Source organism: Equus quagga, chromosome 19, assembly GCF_021613505.1.
Source record: "Equus quagga isolate Etosha38 chromosome 19, UCLA_HA_Equagga_1.0, whole genome shotgun sequence".
NCBI classification, from domain to species: Eukaryota; Metazoa; Chordata; class Mammalia; order Perissodactyla; family Equidae; genus Equus; species Equus quagga.
Genome location: NC_060285.1, coordinates 16,921,952 through 16,942,674, shown reverse-complemented (window position 1 = coordinate 16,942,674; position 20,723 = coordinate 16,921,952). Strand labels below are relative to the sequence as shown.

The following is a 20,723-nucleotide window of genomic DNA, read 5'->3' as shown; positions in this document are numbered from 1 at the left end:
GGCGAGGCAGGACAACCAGGGAGCAGCATTAGTTTTTCGCTGTTTTATTTCTAATCTCCAGCCTCTAGAAAAATGACTTGGGTGTAATCAAATGAAAACAATGAAAGTAATACACTTGAAGGTCAAACAGCTAACTTAATAGGAAACTCATTAGAAACGTGGCTGGACAGATTCACAGCTGAAGAGCTCGTTCACATGATTAAAAGTGAAGAAAACTCTCCGGTGTCGTGTCATTAACGGGGGCGAGGCCTTAATCTGGATGCAGTCTGTAGAGCGTCCATGTGGAACTTGTGAGTCTGGCAGCGAAGGGAGTGCGTTAAAATGCTCAGCAATTCGCCATGGGTTCAAAAGAGTAAACACAAGCATAACAGACCACTTTGCCAAGTTCAACAAACTGTTTCATGGAGCTCTAAGTCTCTGATGGGGGCAGCAAGCAAATGGCTAAGGAAGCACACCCAGGCCCAAAGGTGTCAGTCGGGGCTCACTGGTGACTGTTGCCAGACACACATTCTTCTCTGGAATTCACTGATGACAAATGATCAGACCAAGACAAGTTTCTCGAGCAGGGCTCATTTCCTCCTGGTTGCAGGATTAAGTCCATACTCCTCAGCCTGGCGAATTAAATTGGAATCCCTAGGGGTGAGGCCCAGGCATCAGCATTTTATAAAAGCGCCCCATGAGATTCCGATGTGCATCTGGCGTTCAGAATCCCTGAAATGGGCAATCTGGCCTCAACCTACTCCTCTACCACCTCCCAACAGAAGTTTCGACTCTAGCTAAAGGACCTCTCAGATCCCTAAACATCGCATCAGGGACAATCAATATTGTTTCCTGTACCCAGCACTGGGCTTAGCAATTTTATTCATTATCTCATTTAATCCCCCCCCCGCCCCCGATCGTATCTATAACATCACTAGCTATTGGTTCCATTTTATCCATAAGGGAATTAAGCCTCAGAGAGGTTGTTACTAGCCCACGGTCACACAGTAGCAATTAGGAGAGCAACTGGCTCATTCAAATCTAAGCCTGTTTGGACAATAAAAATACACTCACCCTCCTAAAACAGTACCTGGAACATAAGTGCTCAAAAAATTTTTGTAAAATGAATGAATGAATGACTAAATAAGTGAATGAATGACAGCAGTGGGTAGTATTAATAACCCACAGACCTTGTTAGATGAATTCAGCCATCCCCTGCCTTCAAAAAAGTCTAAATCAGGACTTCCCTGCCTGCTGCCTGAAAACCATGGATGAAGACACTCGAGCCTGGGAAGAAAAATGTAAAGTGCTTCCTTCCACTGTAGGTATTTCTGAATAATTGATGCTGGCCAAGCAGCCCTACTTCGGTTTCTGACCTACCGAGCAGGGCTTTCTCTAACACAGTGGTCCTCAAACTGAGAATGCATCAGAGTCACCAGGAGGGCTGGTTGCCTCACAGAACCCTGGGCCGACTCTCAGAGTTTCTGATTCAGTGGGTCTGGGGTGAGGCCCAGGTGATGTGGATGCTGCTGGTCCTGGATCGCCCTCTGAAAACTGTTGCTCAAATGTATTACTAGGTAGTTTATCAGGGCCCTGCCATTCTCAAGGGGTTATCTTCCAGTGGCAGTAACAGCTTCTGACTCCAGGACCTCTGCTGGGTTCTGGGGGACATCTTGCACTGGCCCCATGTCCCCGCCACAAGTTGACAGGGAGGAGAAGGCAGGCAGTGGGGCGCCCTGTCCTCTGAGCCTGCAGGGCGCCACACAGGCTCCGGGCCCTTCCACAGACCCTGTCTCTTGGTTTCTCCTCCACATCTCTGGTGGGATTTTCAGAACAGTGATTTTAACCAGGAGGTAAGAACAACATCCCCTTCCACAAAGATGTAACAGAATCTCAGGAGGCATAAGTAGCTTGAAAAACCATACTGTAACGTAACTTCTAGGAAGACGGCAGGAGCTTTTAACTGACAGTAAATTCATCCAGAGTGTCTCCATGGTAGTTATGCGGGGTCGGTGAGTGGAGGAGTCGAAAGAAACATTTCTTTGACTCTCAAGATCTGGCAGTAGTGCTCTTTTATTTGGAGAACAGTGTGGAATAGCATGGGGACAGGACCCATGGGCAATCAGGCTGCTGCGTGGGGACAGGGCCCAGGGGCAGGAGGAGCCGCTGCTGCTGCCCCCACTACTGCTGCAAACATGAGTGGAGAGTAAGGCTAAACTTAAGGCATAGGTATGTGAGCCATCTCTTTACAAGACAAAGGAAAGAACACATGAAAAAGTTACACTGGTATTAGTCCAGGTGGGGTCTGGCCATTGGGTGGTCCCACAACTTTTAGATAAGAATCAAATCGGATTAAGTAAAGGCCAGAAGCCACCACCCTAAATCAGTTACATGAGGTTGTCAGACAGTAACCAACTTAAGTTCTTGCCTTCCCCATTAAGAGTTTCTAGAGATAAGGCCGTCCCCCTTCTTCCTGGCACAGAGAGGGAGGCATCTTTACAGATGGAGGTTTCCCTTACAAATGTAAAGGTTTCTCAGCAAAGGGCAATCAAACTCCAGTCCTCGGAGCCTGCTTCTCATTTGCAGTTTTAAAATTAACCAGCCTAGAATCTTCATCCGTAGGAATTCAGAGAATTTTCTAGAATATAGTCTCTTTTACGTCTTCTCACAGGCAGCAGGTTTAAGGCTCATGGGGCCAGTGCATGAGACTCACATGCTTATGGACCAAAGGACATCTGTTTGTCTGCTGTGTTTTTTGAAGTTTGAGAAACTCTTCCAAAGGTGAGAGATCACAGCTGACAGATGCCACGCAGGCTGCCTAATTGTCCCAGAAAGCCAGGGTCACCCTCACCCAAGAGAGGGGAGGGCAGGAGAGGGTCGGCTGGTTCTAGCATAGCACAACGCTAAGGGCCAATCAAGAGATGCAATCCTGCATGGCCAGGAAGAGAGATTTCCAGGAACAAAAAACAAGGGCAGGAAAGTGAAGGCTCAGGCTGATCTGCCCACACCCCGCCTTTCGCTTTCACACAGGACTGACACCAGATGGGGTGCGAAGATTCCCTGAGGGTCCAGCGGCAAGGCAAGATGTTCATTCTCGAGGTTTTGCTGATTGGGGCTCCTAGGCTTTCAAAGGGGAAATGTGAGTGAGACAAGGCGCCTTTGATGTTTGAACTTGGGGACTGAAATCAGAACCTCAGGCAGAAACTGTTTTTATCTCTTCCATCCTAGGTAAGCAAGCTGAAAGCTCCGGGCGGGCGGGCACTTCCTCCTCAGCTGTTCTTTCCCTATCGTCAATTACCCCCCTGCTGAGAGAACGGAATGCCTTTGACTGGAAACAGGTCCATCCCGAGATGCGGCGGGAGATTTCTTTCTTCCTTTTCTCTCTCTCGATGATGTTACCCTTAGTTTCGCACCCTGGAAGGTGTCTTTCTATCCTCTTATTTTACTTAGAATTAGAAGCCAGTTACGTTTTGCGTCTACATAGAGTCGACAAACTTGAGGGTTAATCACCTGCACGCATGGGTCAATAGGAGGGTGACCCCGGGCTCCGGGTAGAGAAAGAAACGTTTGAAAGGAATTACTTTTGTGGTTGGTGAACGGCAGCATCAGTTCAGTGAAGTCGCAGACTTTATGAGCCTATGGGTGTTGCGAATAATATATAAGTAACTTACATTTCGATGGACTGCAGTGTAGAAAACACTTGACCTCTGACTTTACTGGATTTGGGCCCCAAGATTCTTCCTGAGATGTGTGCAGAAATATTTTCTAAAATACCCACAAAACTGGGATTAAACGAGATAATACATGCATGCATCCTGGCCCAGGGTAAACACTCAACAACTCCTAGCTATTATTAGTATTATTCTAAAGTGTAAATTAAAAAATACTACTTCCTTCCTCAAAACCAATGGCTTCTCCTCATTCCTGGTGTAAAATGCACTTTCTCCGTTAGCCAGTGTGCTCAAGATCTGGTCCTCTCCAACCTCCTCTCTCCTGTCACCATCCTACTCACTCCCTCCCTCAGCCTCACAGGCCCTCTATCACTTCCACCAACACAAGATCCTTCCCTCCTCTGAGCATTCACACATGCTGTTCCTTTTGCCCGGAATGCGCCTGCCATGCCCAGGTCTTCCAAGGGCTCACTCCCCACTTCACTCAGGTCTCAGCTCAAGTCACTTATCTGTTCATGGTCTGCTCACTGAATGTCGGCTCCATGAGACACGAGTGTGTCATGTTTACCCTGTATTCCTAGTGCCTAGAATAGGGCCTGGCACAGAGTAAGTATTTAATTAGTTTTTTTTTTAATGAAGGAATTATTTTTTCTCTGGAACTAGGATTTCAATATCACCAGATAGTACAGACCAAGACGGTGACTCCCCCTCATGAAAGTCCAAAGTCCCTAAGTATACAGGGTTGGGTACATCATTGCTTTGTCACGTTGCTGCCATTACTGTTACTGCTACTGCTGCTGCTTGTGTGTGTGTGTGTATGTGTGTGTGTATTTTAAATCATAAAGGTCCTTGTGGAAGAAATGATTGTAAAGTTCTTTAATAGCTTCTATTCACTTGGCCAATGTCCCAACAGCCACTTAGACGCCTCGACATTTTCACTAAGCAAATTAATGCATCGCCGCACTCAGCTAAGACTCTTCATTGGCCTATCAAACAACCAATCGGCTTTCAGAGAAAAGGTTCCCCTTTCACTCTGTGGGTGGCAGAGACACCAGTGTATTAACTCACAGACTTGGGTCGCACCACCAACGCTGCCACCACACTGCCCCTACCACACCGCAGGGTAGAAAAGGGTGGAAAAGGGCAGGCTGAGGGGGACGCCTGGGGCAGAGAGGTGGGCTGCAGAGCCAGCAAACCAAGACACAAGGTCAGAAATACAGGGCTGAGGCCTGGCAGAGTTAAAAAATGTGCCAGGGCTGCCAACTAGCTGTGATACCCAGTGTTATGAGCTGAATTGGGTCCCCCCAAATTCCTATGTTGAAGTCCTAACCCCTAGGAACTCAGAATGTGACACTATTTGGAGAGAGGGTCTTTAAAGAGGGAATTAAGGTTCGATGAGGTCATTCAGGTGGGCCCCCATCCAGTAGGACTGGTGTCCTCACAAAAAGGGGAAATCTGGACACAGACATACAAAAAAGGAAGATGGTGTGAAGACTCAGGGAGGAGACAGCCGTCCACAAGCCAAGGGAAGAGGCCTTAGAAGCAAGCAACCCTGCTCACACCTTGGTCTTGGACTCCCAGCCTCCAGAATTGTGACACAATAAACTTCTGTTGCTTAATCCACCCAGACTGTGGTACTTAGTTGTGGCAGCCCAGAGGACGAATACACCCAGCAAGTGGTCAGCCTGCCAGAGTCTGCAAAACGGGAACACCTGGACCGCCCACCTCACAGGTCTGCTGTGGGGATCAAACGAGACCAGATGTGGGAGCGCTGTATAAACTCTACAGAGCTCTCCAGATGACACCAGGATGTCTAACTTCACCCTCAGAGCTGCATCTTGGGGTCCTGGGCGGTGAAGCAGATACAGTCATAAGACCTGGAGATTGTGGGGTCCCAGTTAGGGGTGTACGAGCTGGAACAGCACCTTGGCGATCTCGTTCCTAACCACTCGGGAAGGGAGGGGAGCTGCCCTCCTCCACAGTTATTTAGTGGATATGGGAGAAACAGAACTTGCGTGGGAGAAGGGAAATAGAACAGAACAGAAACTGGAGATCTCTAAGAAATTAAAATTTTTTAAAAAGCCACATTTAAGTCCCTGGGAGTTTTCTGGATAAAAACAATACCTTTTATTTGTATGGGACTCTGCTGGTCACAAAATACTTGATGGCAGTGGGGTTTTCTAAACTCATTTGAGGGTAGGCAGCCCTCTGAGAGTCTGATGAGTGCTATGCGCCCTCTCCCCAGAAAAAAATAACCCATGCACTTAACACATAAAACAGTATACACCAGCAGGGTCCTATCCTGCAGCGATGAAAAAGTACTATATGTACACTATCCAGTATGGGAGCCACTAACCCTAACATCTGGCTATTGAGCACGTGAAATGTAGTGACTGAGGAACTGAATTTTTAATTATTTTATTTTACTAATTTTAATTTAAATATTCATCTGTGGCTAGTGGTTTCTGTATTGGACAACGTAGCTATAGACTATTCCAGAGGATTTACAGACCCTCACCCATGAAACACACTTGTCAATGGACCCCAGGTTAAGAACCACTTATAATGATTATACCATCTTCACAATAATTACCTTTTTTCGAGTTTACCATACCAGAACACATATCTCATTTAATCCTATCGAAAACCCTCTGAGAAAGGCAGAACATTATCCCCATTTCACAGGTATGGTTATTGAGGCACTGAGAGGCCCACCATCTTGCCCAAAGTCTCACTTCTAGGCCACAGTGGAGGATTTGGGACTGAAACCCAAGACTGTCTGATGGAAGAACTCAGGCTCCTTCCTGACGCCCTAAAACCTGTTCAGAGGGTTTTATGGATTGAGGTCCAAGCTCCCACCTGCGGCCTTGATGGAAATTATTTCTAGTCACCCAAGGAACTTTAATTCATGCTGGTGCCCATCTTTAAAGTTATAAGCAAGGGCTTCCCTTCTTCTTGAAGCCTCCAGCAGGGGCTGGACTGAGGCCAGCTTGACTTTGATAATAGAATGCTCTTCCATAAGGGTTCATCTTCTGGCCTTCCCTTGGGAGGAGGACAGATTGCTGTTCCCCATTGGGCCTGTAGGATTCCCAAGGCCAAAGATGGCAGGATGCTAGTGAAGCACTCAAGCTTCTCCATGCCAGACTTCAGTTCCCACAGACCGTCTCCCAGATAAAGAACCTGGGAGCTGCACCCGGGGATAACACTCTCTCCGCCTTCCTGATAAAGAGGGGTCCAGCTCTAGGCCAAGAATCCCAAACACGGCAGTGCTCACGGAGCATGTGACCCTCACTGGTCCATACACGTCACCTTTCACAACTGCCTTCAGGTTTCCATGGTAACCAGACCACATGGAGCAAAAACACTCAGAATTTAATAAAACTCACTCTCATCCTACAGTTTGTATCTCTACTCACTTCTAACTTCTAGAAATTTCCTCATTCACCAGGCATATTCAGTTTATCAGCCTGGAATTCTACTTTTGCCAATTCTTCCTCAAAAAAACTCCTTCAAAAGCCCAGCCTGGATGTCGCACATCTCCATGAAAACTTCTAACCCCTGGGACTCCACGGTCCCAGAATATGTTGCTTACATATCTACACAATACTTTTTCTATCATGCCTTGTATTGGCTCTTGAGTATGAGATTCACAGCATATGCCTCCTTAATTTCTAAGAACATTTAACACAGTGCTTAAGGAGAAGTAGACCAAAGGTTCCCAAACTTGTTAAAACACAGAACTGCTGATTCAGCAGGTTCTAGGTGAGACCCGGGAATCTGCATTTCTAACAATCTCAGTTTATGCCGATGCTGCTGGTCCAAGGACTGCACTTTGAGAATCACTGCAAGAAACGTTTGTGGAATGAATCAATGATTGAATGAATGAAACTTTCCCTTAACCATCCTATCCCCAAGGGGGCCAAAATGAGCTTTAGAAAAATCAAGATAAAAGATATTACCAACATTTACTGCTAGATGAGGAATGAAAATAGAAACCGCAGAAAAAAGAATGGCAAAAAACAGCAGGAAACCAGAAGAAGGAAAATTTTAAATATCAGAAAAATTTTAGGGTTACCATCTGGTTTTGTCTTAGTCCTCACTGTATAACTTATGATCAGACCAGAAATTAAAAATAGGCTCATTTTTCTGACTCAACCATATATTAATAAATATTCTGGAGAAACAGTTTGACTCAGTAATTCCAAGACTAGGAATTTTTCATAGGAAAATAATCAGAAATGAATGTAAGAATGATGTATAAGGAGGGTCACTAAAGCACTGTTTATAATAACCAGAAATTTGAAATAACTTAAATGTTTGACAAAAGGAATGAGATTCAATAAATTATGGTATGTCCATAAAAGGAATACTACAAAGCCTTTTTAAATGTCCTTACAGGGGAATATTTATTGACATAGGAAGAGATGCATGATATAAAAAATGAAAAAAATCAAACGAAAAAATACTACAAACAGTATGATCTAACTTTGGATAAAAACCACATGCAGATATAGAGAAGTAGATGAAAATATAAATATAGCTAGAGAGCTATTTATCAAACTGGGAGTTAGAACAGAAATTACTGTCTTAATTTTAACATTTGTATTTCAATCATTTCTGCAATAAACACATATAGTTTGCATAATTTTGAAGGATTTGTTTTTTAAACGGTAGACTGGGAAGTTTATCCTCTCCATTTCTTCCTACGAAGGACCCAAGAGTTAAAGCAGGAACGTTTTTATAAGCTTTTCCCCATCCCGCCTTTCTACTAAAATGAATACAGCTTGGACTCCACTTAAGAAGCATCTGCCACATCTACAGATCCCTCTTCTTTCTCGGTATTTCCTGGACCTGCTCAAAGTTAATTTCTAACTCAAAGAGCCTAACTTCCAGTAACTCATGACACCACCACCAGAGCATCAGCTTTGGGGAATGACATTTATAATGGATCCCCCGTTACTTGGTCACCCAGCAAAGTGCCATTTTCAGAAACCATAGCTGTCTCACATACTGGCTGTCAGCAAGGCAGGTTGCTTAGCAACCACCAAGGAACTGGAAAGACGGAGGAAGGCACCCGCCAGAGCTATTTTATGACCAAAGTGAGCTGCGCTACGTGTGTCTGGTTGCATTCAAGGTAACCAAATAAGAGATAACACCCGGCTATTTTTGCATCATGAGGAAAAATACTTGGCTCCTGTCCAGAAGGGCAATTACCTAAAAATCTTGGCAGGCCCCATGGTATGAGAAATGGTAACTGATACGGAGGTGAAAAAAAAAATCACTGACCTTCATAAATACTGATGATATGAGGATGGTTGAGGGATGACATGATCTCAATCTCTCGTCTGATGTGAACCATGTCTTGTTCATCCTTAATTTTGTCCTTACGAATGGATTTTATAGCGACCTATAAAGTCAGGAAATGAAATGTTACTCAGAGAACTAAACAGATGCAAATCAGCCATCGGGAGAGTGTGGAAAATAAATACAGATGTTACTCGTTGGCAGAACCGGCAATAACCAAAACAAAGCTTTGAAATACCCCCTGCCGCATCTTTCATTTATACCAAAAACCCTCTGCTCCCGGCAACAGAAAACATCAGGTTTTAACAGCCTGGGGTTTGGGATGGTGGGTTTTTTTCATAAAGCGGAGGCTGCTTCACGTGGCCAGATTCATCTACTCTAGGAATACCGATCCTTTGAAAAAAGGAAAAAAAGGAGAGCTTGGTTTACAGGGTATCGATGATTAAACATGGATAGGTGAAATTAGGATGGCTCAGCTCCACCACGCTGCTGCCTCGGCGATGGCTAGAAAAAGCATTTCTGGCTGGCCCATCTCAAGGCCAGTTCTGCCTCAAACCTTGGGTTTTAAGACTCCAGTCTCTGCTGTGTTTATGCAATTGCTCGGAAGCCAAAATCCTCCCTACATCCTTCCTCTTCCCCAAGGCACCTTCGATAGCACGTGATGTGACAAAAAGGCTCTGCCAGAGAGAAATCGAGATCAAACAAAGAGAGTGACAGCTAGACTCCCTGCCCAGCCCCAGTGGATTCCAAAAGCTCCGTGCCAATGTCGCTTGCAAATCCAAACTGGAGAGAATTGCCAGGACCAACGCGCAGAGCAATTACTCAAAGGAAACACAAATAAAAAGGCATTAGATGACTATGGACATCTAATAAGGAAAAATACGTTTACCAATGGATTCATCCTTGCTCATAAACAAGTTGCTGGGTAATTCAATCTGCCTTGGCTGTAAGGGGGACAAAAATGACTTTGGTCGGGGGAGGTATCCATGGGTAATAAGGAAGCACGCCAACCAATTTGCTGCCAGCTCGGAAAGCCTGCTTAGTCCCCATCAAACTAGTCCCGCTGTGACCTCAACTCTACCTGTGCCACCCTTTCCTAGATGAAAGGCAGTTAAGCCATCCCTCTGGATTACAAAGGCATGAAGTGCTCTGGAGAAAAGAATGTGCTTGTTTTCAGGGACCCAAAGGACACACCTTGACTATCACAGGGTGAACCATGGTCAGCCTCAGCACGAAGGCATCCACACCTGTGAATACTGGCAACTTCCGACTTACACCAGGTCCCCACCAAGACTATACGCGGAAACATTTCTAAAATACAATCAGTCCATCGATGACTCAACAAGCACTGGGAAGCAATTATTATTATTGTTTTTGCTATTTGCTGATCTCCCAAAAACAGGGTAAGTTGACTAGCAGCTCTCTGTATTTCTCCTTTGCAGAACCTTCCCCAGTTGTAGTTAAATCAGTCTTTCTGTCATTACTTGACTCTACCTGAGTGCAGATCTTATTCGCTGCTTTATCTCTAGTGCTTAACACCGTGCGGGGCACGTGGCAGGCCTGAGAAAACACTAGGGGTGGGCAGGCAGACAGGTGGTAGGTGGATAGAAAGGGAAGGAGAGAAGGAAAGGAGGAAGCACGAGAGAGGGGAGGGTCTGATGCTATTAAGTGATGAGAGGTCAGACCAGACAAGTGATAGTGGAATTGGAGCAAAAAAGGAGGGACCACTCTGGTCAAACACCACCACCAAGACAGGCACGATAGGAAGGTGATTTAGGATTTCTCTGGCATCCTACCTACATGGGCAATGGAGGAAAGGAGAACACGGACGGGAAACACAGGACGCCCTGCTGTAAGCCCAGGGGCAGGCACCACCCTCCCTTAGACTGTGGAGAAACCACGTGGCTGGATAAAAGGAGGCTGCACAAGATGAATGAGCTTCCAGCTTCAAGGCCCCTTCTGACCACAGTGCCAGGCTCAGAGCGACCCCAGGCCCTCACGACAGCCCCATGCAGTATGTAACAAGGAATGCCTCCCTCGGCTTACGTCAAACGTAAAGATACGACTGGAAAGCTTTATTTTATCTGAGTAGAGCCTGCAATCCTGGGAGCTTGTTCTCGGAGGAAGCAGACAGTGAACACACACAGGCCGTGGAGGATGTGGGTGGCTGTTGGACCAACTCCTAGATTCCTCCATGAACTAAAGATGGGCCAAGGGGAGAAACCACCCCCTTTGATTATGCAGCAGGCTGAACTTGGCCTCGAGGAGGCCCTATTGTCAAATTACAATAGAAATAAATTCTTTCACCATCCAGGGTCAGGGGAGGGTAGCGACGTTCTAGGGGGTAAGAAAATAAGCCCACTTGTTATTTCCCCCCAACGGTGGAGCGAGGGGCCGCCGGTCCCACGGTGTACTTGCCAGGGCGATGCTTCCCGCCCAGGATGAAAAGAAATGGACCCACATTCTAATGCAGCCCCGCTCAGAGCTGAGGAAACTAAAAGGGCTCCCTAAATGTTAATGACAATGGTGGTTGTCTCGCCACAAAAGCTTCGCTACTCCGACAATGAATCTTCTATTGAAAATGTAAGAGGGCTCCTTCTGCCCCCCCACCCCGTTTCACAGGGTGGGTTGGGAAGTCAGGGGGAGAGAAACGCTAGAAATCACTCACAACTGTGCAACTGCCAAGGCGGGAGGAAAGACACTCAGTTCAACTCCCAAGGGCAGTGAGATGACTCACCCAAGGTCGAGGAGTCAGTTAACGCCATCCATGAAAACAACAGCAACGACAGTAATAATAACAGGCATTCTTGGAGCACTTAATACAGAGTCCAGACACTGTGCTAAGTGTCTCACACATGGCAGGTCTCTCATCACTCAAGCTTCAGCTTCATGCCATCCCCTTAGGGATGCCCCCCCAGCCCTCTAGTTGGTAAGCAGCCCCCCTCCACCCCCACCCCACCCCCAGCCCTAGCCTGGCCACCTCCTTCTCTCTATACCTTTCCCATTTTATCTTCTTCAGGGCATTTTGCACCATCTGAAATCATCTTGCTTCTTTGTTGGCTGCATATTCAGCCTGCAGGCCAAATGCAGCTCGAGGCCTGTTTCTGTAGGACCCAGAGAGCTAAGAATGGTTGTCACATTTGTAAAGAGTTGTTTAAAAAGCAGGAGAAAGAGATCTATAAATGTGTCTCCAGTAATGTAATATAGTGCCTGCTTCATGAAGTTGAAGGACAAACTGAGCCAGTGCACAGTGAAGCAGTACCGCATAATGGCTAGGGACATGGCTTTGAGTCCTACTAAAACCACTCACTAGCTGTGTGACCTTGGGCAGGTTGTATAACCTCTCTGTGCTCTAGTTTCCTCATCCTTCAAGTAGGGAAACTAATAGTACCTGCCTCACAGGTCTCTGTGAGGTACGTAGAATGTGCCTGGCACCAGGTAAATGCTCAGGAAGTGTCAGCCATGTTTAACCTGGAGACGGTGCTCCATCAACAGGGCCTTCCTTCCTTCCCTTCATCCTCAGAGCAAACTTGAATTCCTCCTGGTTCCTCATGAGGCAGAGACTGAAGGCCTTGGGAATGGAGACCACGTTTGTTCCCAAAGCACACAAAGGTCAAAAGAACCTTTTCCCTGGGTCTTTAAATTGTGCCTTCATCTGAAATGTCAGCAAGCCCAGAGCAGCTGGGGCCACCCCCCAGGATCATCACGGCACCTGAGTCTGAGATCAGACAGAAGGATGAACAACTTGAACCCAGGACCATCTCCCCATCTCCTTCTTGCGGTTGCCCATCCAGGTGAACAGGGGAAAAAAGCGTTCCTCCTTAGAAGACAAAAATCTGACTCAAGATACCCACTTCAGCCTTTCTGGACTTTGACTGTTCATTCATTTATTCCTTTTGAGTGCCTAGCAGGTACCAACCGCGATGCTGAGACCACATAAGAGGGATCCAGCACGATTGGGCCCCAGCCCTCAAGGCAGGGGGAACAGGGGGAGAAGGGCAGTAAGCAAAAATGACACAATAATGACATAATTACCCTCGTGGCCGAGGGCTACCAGAGAAACACATAAAGATGGCTGGCAAGGTGGACAAATCTCCTTTCCAGTTTTCCTCAATCCTCACCCACATCTACAAAGAAAGACTGTGGTAAGGAGAGAGCCCAGCAGGAAGAGATTACCAAATGTCTGAAATCATACACCTTCCAGAAAAAAAAAAATCCAATTTGTTCCTGCACGAGCCAGAGGTTTCAGCCCGCCTTCGAAACGCCAGGAGCAGAGAACTCAGGTGTTTGAGCCACTTCCATAAATGCTCCCAAGTCTAGACGGCACCGTGCACCTTATAAAATGGTCTGCTTTTAAATAAGGCCACCCTATAGCTTAATATCTACACTGTATGCAGCAGGAGGTCTGGCCACAGTCCTGCGAATTCTGCCCCGGGGTGCCTGCCTGTTCAAGAGACAAACTCAGCCCAGCCAATTCCCATCTCTTATTAAATGTAACAGGCCCAGCCTCCTCTTCTACAGTGGTAACTTTTCCTTTTTTGACTAATCACCAAAAACCACCTGCTCTGCAGCCTGGGGCGTCGCTTGCCCCAGGGGCCACTGTGAATGCTGAGCACTCGGTGATCTAGGCTGGGTAATGGGAGGATGCTCAAAGGATCCCGAAGGGCCTCCGGAGCCCAGTGGGACGGGGCCCTTCTAAAAAGATGAAGTTTTCCATGGTCACATGTGAAGTCCGGGGAGGCAGGACTCGGGGGCTGAGCAGCAGGGAAGAAACACAGCCATAAACACAGCATTAGCATCACTTAGTGAGAACAAGTTTGCCTTCTAATCCCGGCAACAGGAGCTGGCAGCTTCCTTGCCATTCACAAGGTGTGATCTCACCCCGGCCACGTTCCACAGGAGCTGCGGGGCACTGAGTCAGAGGCAACTGGGGATCTTTCCTTACCAAGGGGCCCAGAGGCCAGTGGGGACGGGCAGCCAAGTCAAGTTGGAAGCCAGCATCGGGGTTCCTGCTCTTGTCTGGTTGACGGTCAGAGTTCAGGGCGAGGCACAGCTCCACCTGGGACACAGCTCCCCAAGATCACCAAATGGCTTTTGCTCGGAGAGGCTGTGCCCAGGCACCACGGGGATGCCACACAGGAGGCCATCCTGCAGCTAAAGCCCCTAATGAATTAAATGACCACCTGCTCTTTGTGAGCAGCCTGGCCAACTCAGGACAACACGCTAACAAGTTGCCGTGATGCAACCGGGCCCGCAGGGACCCAAGCCAGCTCCGCCGCGGGGCCTGTGGGCCTCTTCCTCTCTGGCCTGTTGATTCATGTCAGTACATGGATGCTTTTTCAGACAGAAGCAGGTTGGAAGCCAAGCACTGTATCAACAGGTTCTAAGGAGAGGCGCCCTCATGCCAGGAAGCGCAGCATGTGTAAGAAAGGGCTTTTTCTTCAAAGAATGGCATGCCACCATTCGCCACCACCAGCCCTTTAATCTTGTAAAAGGTTCTGAAAATATAATCCTCCATAACTCAGTTCTCAATCTTTTATTTCCCAAAACTCCCCATAAGAGATGTTTCCTCACATGGGACTGATTTTTTTCTCCTGCCATGAAAAACGTGTTCTATTTCTAGAATTTAAACAGCAAATCAGACTTTTATTTGACGGGGCCAGGGCCTGCTTTAGGAGGACCTCCGAGGGGCCTGGGACGTTTCTATCTACATGTATAGTCATTCCTTGTTCACCACCCGCCTCTTCAAGGACTGAGCGAAGAAAGCCATAATTGCACGTGGGGATGCTGCGAGGCAAGTGGAATTAATGACTAAGAAATCACGGGCAGAGTTTCACTCCCTGTGTGGCGCTGGGTTTGTAAACACGAGATAGTGGCCATGGCCGACCAGCCCAGAACCAAAAAAGCAGCGAAAAGAAGGCCAATAGAAAGTTAACGCTGGTGGCAATGCAAAAAGCAAGCACCAAACCAGCCCGGAGGGCAGAATTAGATCCTCAGAGAGAGCAATTTGCCAAAGGGTGGTCAGCACACCACCCACATCAGATCCCCTGGTTGGGGAGGAAAGGGGAAACTGAGGGTCAAAATGCAGATTCTGGGGCCCACCCCAAATCTACTGAATTTGAGGGTGGGGGCAGGCTGGCATCAGCAGTTCTTTTATTTTTTTGTGTTTTTTTTGGTGAGGAAGATTGGCCCTGAGGTAAACATCTGTTGCCAATCTTCCTCTTTTTGCCTGAGGAAGATTGTCGCTGAGCTAACACCTGTGCCAATCTTCCTCTATTTTGTATGTGGGATGCCTCCACAGCGTGGGCTGATGAGCAGTGTAGGTCCGTGCCCAGGATCCAAACCTGCAAACCCCAGGCCACCAAAGCAGAGCGTGTGAACTTAACGGCTATGCCACCGGGCTGGCCCCAGTATCAGCATTTCTTACAAGCTTCCCAGGGGCTTCTGACACACTCTGAAGATTGAGAACTGCCATCTTAAACCAGAGTCAATATGGCCATGACGCCACTTATTTAGTAACTTAAATATTACAGTCATATTAAACATTAGATGATTAATGAAAATTAATGAACTGCCCATCTATAGAGAGGGGAATTTAAAATAAGCTGCTTCCTTGAGGGGACTGAGTGACCCAAATTAATTTACCCCTGGCTAACGGAAAGTCTGCTCCCAGCGGACATGTCGCTCATCCCAGGTGGAGGCAGGCCTGTGATGCTATAAAGCCAGGGAAGCTGGCTGCCAATGGGTCGCTTCATGCTCTGCAGACAACCTGGGGCTCCCACAGCTGGTAAAAGTGACTGTGTCTAAGGGAGGAGAGAGGAAGTGAGTCCTGGAGCCTCATGTCCCACCTGCTCTGTGAGAGAGGGTCTGGCTGAGGCTGTGAGGAGCCTTCCCTCACCAGAATCCTCTGGAAGTCTCTCCAGGCTCTGCTTGAATAAATGACCCCAAAGCTCCCTACATGAAAAGGCCTCTGGGAGCACAAGTAATGCTACACTAGAGTCACTGAAACACTGAAATTTCAAGGGTGTTTAACTGGGGTTCGTGTGGCCAAGCAGCTGTTTATTTTTGAACTTTCACATTTCCGAAAGCTAAATGCTACACCGCTCAGAATTCCACACTGCTTTTCTTCCAGGTCACAAGTGTCCTGGGGAGCAGGGAAAGGGCTGGACCAGAGGGCTGAGGTTACTTAGAAGTCAGATAGCCTCAACCAGTAGCATCTGAAGCATCTGATGACGCTCACACTGTTTATAACACGGCTTGGATAAGCTCAGGGTTGTGCAACTTTTATTTATCAACCTCCAAACCAGCAGCACCCCTGCCAGAACGGCTAAGAAACTCAGCATCAGCACCCTGGCCTCGTCGTCAGTCCCTGCAACTTGGCCCAGGCGCCCCCTGCACAGAGAGGCACTCAGGCAAGCACCCCACAGACCTCGGTTCCCTCACCTGCAAATGAGGATGCCGAGACCACCAACCCCACAAGGCTGAGGTGGGGGTCCTATCAGAGCGTGTCTCTGACGCAGGGCAGAGAAGGCAGACAGTCACTATGGCGGAAGGCAGAAGGAGCACCATTATCATCAGCAGATGCTAGAGCTGCGAGGACCACAGCCTGTTCTATGCCAGCCCCTCATTTTACATATGAGGAAACTGAGGCCCAGGGAGGCTAAAGCACAGGCCCAAATCTCCGAAGCTAACACAGCACTGGAATTGCAACAAGAGTCCCGAGTCCCACTCCAGTCTGGGAGCGATACTCCAGGCAAGGAGTCCTAACCAAATTCCAAGCCACAGCTGGCAACGGGACTGAAGCCGCCACCAGAAGGTTTCACGTTTACATGGGAGGCACGCCCCAGCGCAGCAAAGTCCCCAGAAATGTTGCATTATTCATAAACCGAGATGTGGAGTGACAGATACTCCTAAGTGTGCAGGCAAATCATGGCCTGAGTCACAGCGTGGAGCATTATTTCACCTCCATCTAATGCCAGGGGGCTGTCCTCACACAGACAAGCTGGAGACACTGTTTTCAGTCCAATTCAGTCCAAACCTTCTTTGGTTCTGAAGCCTGATTTGATATCACACATGAATAGGTCTACTTGGGAGGTTTTGATCCCATTATTTCTTAATTCACTGAAAACACTGCTTTTAAATATTAACTCCAGGCTGCTACTGAATCGCTGACCTTGCAAACAATGAACAAAGACAGAAAAACCTAAGAAACAAAATTAGTTTTCCAAAAGGAAAGGAAATTGGTCCACAGAGTTTAGTGGATCCAGGTGAGCAGAACAAAGGAAAAAAAGCTTTTAATTTCTTAAGGTAGTAGAATTTAGCATGCAAAAACATGGGCACAGCTTTAGATTTTATATTTTAACCATTTTATAGGTAAGTGAAAGGGATGATTCTCCAGAAGTTATTTTCATCCTGACAGAATCCCTCTTATCCGGAAATCTGATTTATAGCAATCAGTGTGCAAAGATATATCAGACAGGGAAGGAACAAGAGCCCAGGCTGCAGTCTGTCCCGCTGTGGCCTCGGAAGGCCTCATTCATCATCTCACAAGTAGCAGCTTCTTTCCTTCCAAGGGCAGCTCTCCTTGTCCATTACCCACAGAGTTAACAGGCTGCTCCCTGCTCCACAGCCCCACTGCAAAATCCATCTGGATGCTTGTCAGCCCGCTAATTACCACCACAAACCCTCTGGGGATGCTTGTCACAGCAGCGCCCCTGGCGACAAATGCACAGCCCCAAGCAGTGACAGCCTGACCCCAAGGAGCATGCTCAGTCCCAGGGGGGCTTTTACTGCCACCCCAGCAGGCAGGTTGCCTCCGTGAGCCTTAGCCAACACCCATCACTCAGTTCCTACCCTTGGGGAGACTGAGGCAGGGGTCTGTGGCCATTACAGGGACCCAAGGAGCAGCCCGGGTGGAGGAGTGTGCTTGGGCCCCTGGAAGTTTCTGATTGTCATTTTCTCTGCCAGGATCCCTCCAAACTCTATCACCTGCAACTAACTTCTTCAGCTGACCAACTCCTTCGCATCCCTCCCCTGCAGGGAGCCCCCATAACGCACGTCCAGGACCCCTTTCATGACCTCGCTCACCATTACTTACAGGCTTCATTTGCACGGAGACCAGCTCTGTTTTAATCACTACATTTCCAGTGCCCACCAGGTGCCTGGTCTATAATATATGCCAAAAAGCTGTTGCCAAAACAGACCCCAAGGATTAAAAAGGACCCTTATAAAACTATAAAACCATAATAGGACATCTTATTATTCCACCCAACCTAACCCGGGGCCACCTGCCACTGAGATTTCTTATACTTGCTAATCTCTCAAGTGGTGAACCCCTAATTGTCCTCAAGTCACTGAGCCTAAACTTGCTCATCTGTCAAATGGAGATAAGAGTGCCCACTCCAGAAGGGCTGGGAGGTGATTCACAGCAATAGCTAATAGTAATCATAATAATTACCCATTACAAAGCCCTACTATGTGCCAGGCACTGGGCACTATCCTATTTAACCTCTCAAGTTCTCACTCATTAAATTCTTGCAAAAACATTCTTACTTCTGCTTTCTCCATGAATATAAAGTGAGTCTGAGGGAGGTTACGTAACTTGCCCTAGGGCACACAAGGAATAAATAGGACACCTGAGTCTCGCTAAACCCAAAGACCACACTGCTAAGCTCTGTGCCACACCGACAAAGCCAGTAGCACAGTCTTCGGCACATAGCAGGTGTCTGATAAATATGACCTGAATTGGAGTCTCTGGAGATGGAGGACCCACCAAAGCCACACGGCCTTGTCCCCATCCTAAGTCTTTTTTTAAGCTATTATTGAAGCCACTTCCATCTTCAGAAGCACATCCGCTGGTGCTCCTTGCTTCTTTCTGTGGGGCCAGCCAATGCAGTTGGGTAAAAAGGCAAAATTGGACAGGAGGGTGTGGGGGGGGGGGGGGGTGTCCCTAAAATGATGCAATGATGAGTCAATTCTCCAGCAAGCAATTTTGGGAAATCTGTTCTGGATAAGGCATCGATCCAGGTCCTGTGAAACGTCACCCAGACCTGCCCTTCAAGTCTTACTAACCAAGTGGAGAGGGCGGTGGACCCGGGGGCTCTTCTCTGCCCTGCATCCATTCACCCTTCTACTAGTAAGAACACTCTGACTTTGCTCCGGGGACCACAACCCCATTGGATGCAGTTTCAAAGAGACTGTCAGTCAACGTACCTCACCCTCCCCATCCCAATGAATAGACACATCACCCAGAAGTTTGGCCAAGGAGATGCTCTCTCCCCAGAATGGAATTTTGAGTGCTCTGAAAATGGCTGGGGCATTCATCTCAACAACTTTCACCCCAACAACAGTCTCTGAAGAGTCATCTGTTAGTAGTTCCTCCTACTTAGTTCTTCAGGGCTTCCTTAGTTGTCCTTTCCCAAGCCGGTCCTGTGGGATATACATCCTAACCTTATAAACTCATTTACTCCTTAAATGAATCACAGGGTCCATTTCTGTCACTTGCAACCAAGACCCCTAACTTCTCCCTGGAGATGTCGATGAATATGTGGGAAGAGAGAACAAGGTTACCAAGCAGGTAAGCACCCAGCTATGCTGCGGGCTAGAGAAGTCAAGGGAGGGCTCCAGGGAGCAGGTGGGACTTGAGACAGGACCAGAAGGTGAGCAGGCTTTGGCACAAAGAGACCGTCAGTCAAGGTACTTCACCCTCCCCCCAACGCCAATGAGTAGACACATAGCCCTAGAGTTTGGCCAAGGAGATGCTCTTTCTAAGACTCTAAGACCTTTCCCAGCAAAGTGTTCTTGTGTGAGGTCACAGGCCAACTGATGGATGTGTGCTGAGGTGGGGCTCCTGAGAAGTCTTTCCATTCACAGCACCCCCTTTTCACCCCTGGGTCTCACTCATGCTCCTAAATAAGATCAGAATTGAGTCTCATTTTGCCCAGAGTATCCATTTTTCCATCCACAAAAAGAGCCAGGACAGAATCTCCCTTGTCCCTTTTGCTCACTCATATTGCGCGCCTTACACTCAGTCACCTCCTCCATAAAATCACCCACTGGCTCCTTTACTCTGCTGCTACTGTCCAAATGCCGTCCTCAGGACCCATCCAGATGTAATTTTTACAATAATTTCCTCCCACACCACAATAAAGCCATATTAAATTATTGCGGAGTTTTGCCCTTTTTTCTGGCTGACTGGGGGTTCGGTAAGGGTCATTTCAAACTATCTTGCCAGAAGGTGCAGGAAGTCTAGCCATATTCTCTGCCAAACAATGTTCACACCTATAAAATAGTTATCAGTGTTACAGACTGAATTGTGTCCCCCCAAACTTCATATGTTGAAGTCCCAAAGTCCCAACCCCCAATGACTGTACTTGGAGATAGGGTCTTTAAGGAGGCAAGTAAGGTTAAATGAGGTCATTAGGGTGGAGACCTGATCCAATAGGACTGGTGTCCTTATAAGAAAAGGAAGAGATACCAGGAGTGTAAACACACTGAGGAAAAGCCAGATGAAGACACAGCAAGTACGTGGCTGTCTGCAAGCCAGGAAGAGAGCTACCACAAGAAACCAACCCTGCTGGCACCTTGATCTTGGACTTCCAGCCTCCAGAACTGTAAGAAAATCAATTTCTGTTGTTTAGGACACTCAGTCTGTGGTATTCTGTTACAGCAGCCCGAGCAGACTAATACACCAGCATGGTCCATGCTACTAAAGCACAGGCAATATATAACCTAACACGAGGGAGAGTCAGTCATGGTCACTGAATGACC

General features: G+C 47.5%; 1 protein-coding gene across 2 annotated transcripts in view; it reads right to left on the bottom strand.

Moving 5' to 3' along the window:
• NUAK1 (NUAK family kinase 1) overlaps positions 1-20,723 on the bottom strand; it is a 70,794-nt gene that overhangs the window by 29,995 nt on the left and 20,076 nt on the right. For both annotated transcript variants that reach the window (XM_046646296.1, XM_046646297.1), the window contains one exon: positions 8,937-9,057. In XM_046646296.1, coding sequence (XP_046502252.1) covers positions 8,937-9,057 — 121 coding nt within the window. The remainder of the gene's footprint in view (positions 1-8,936; positions 9,058-20,723) is intronic.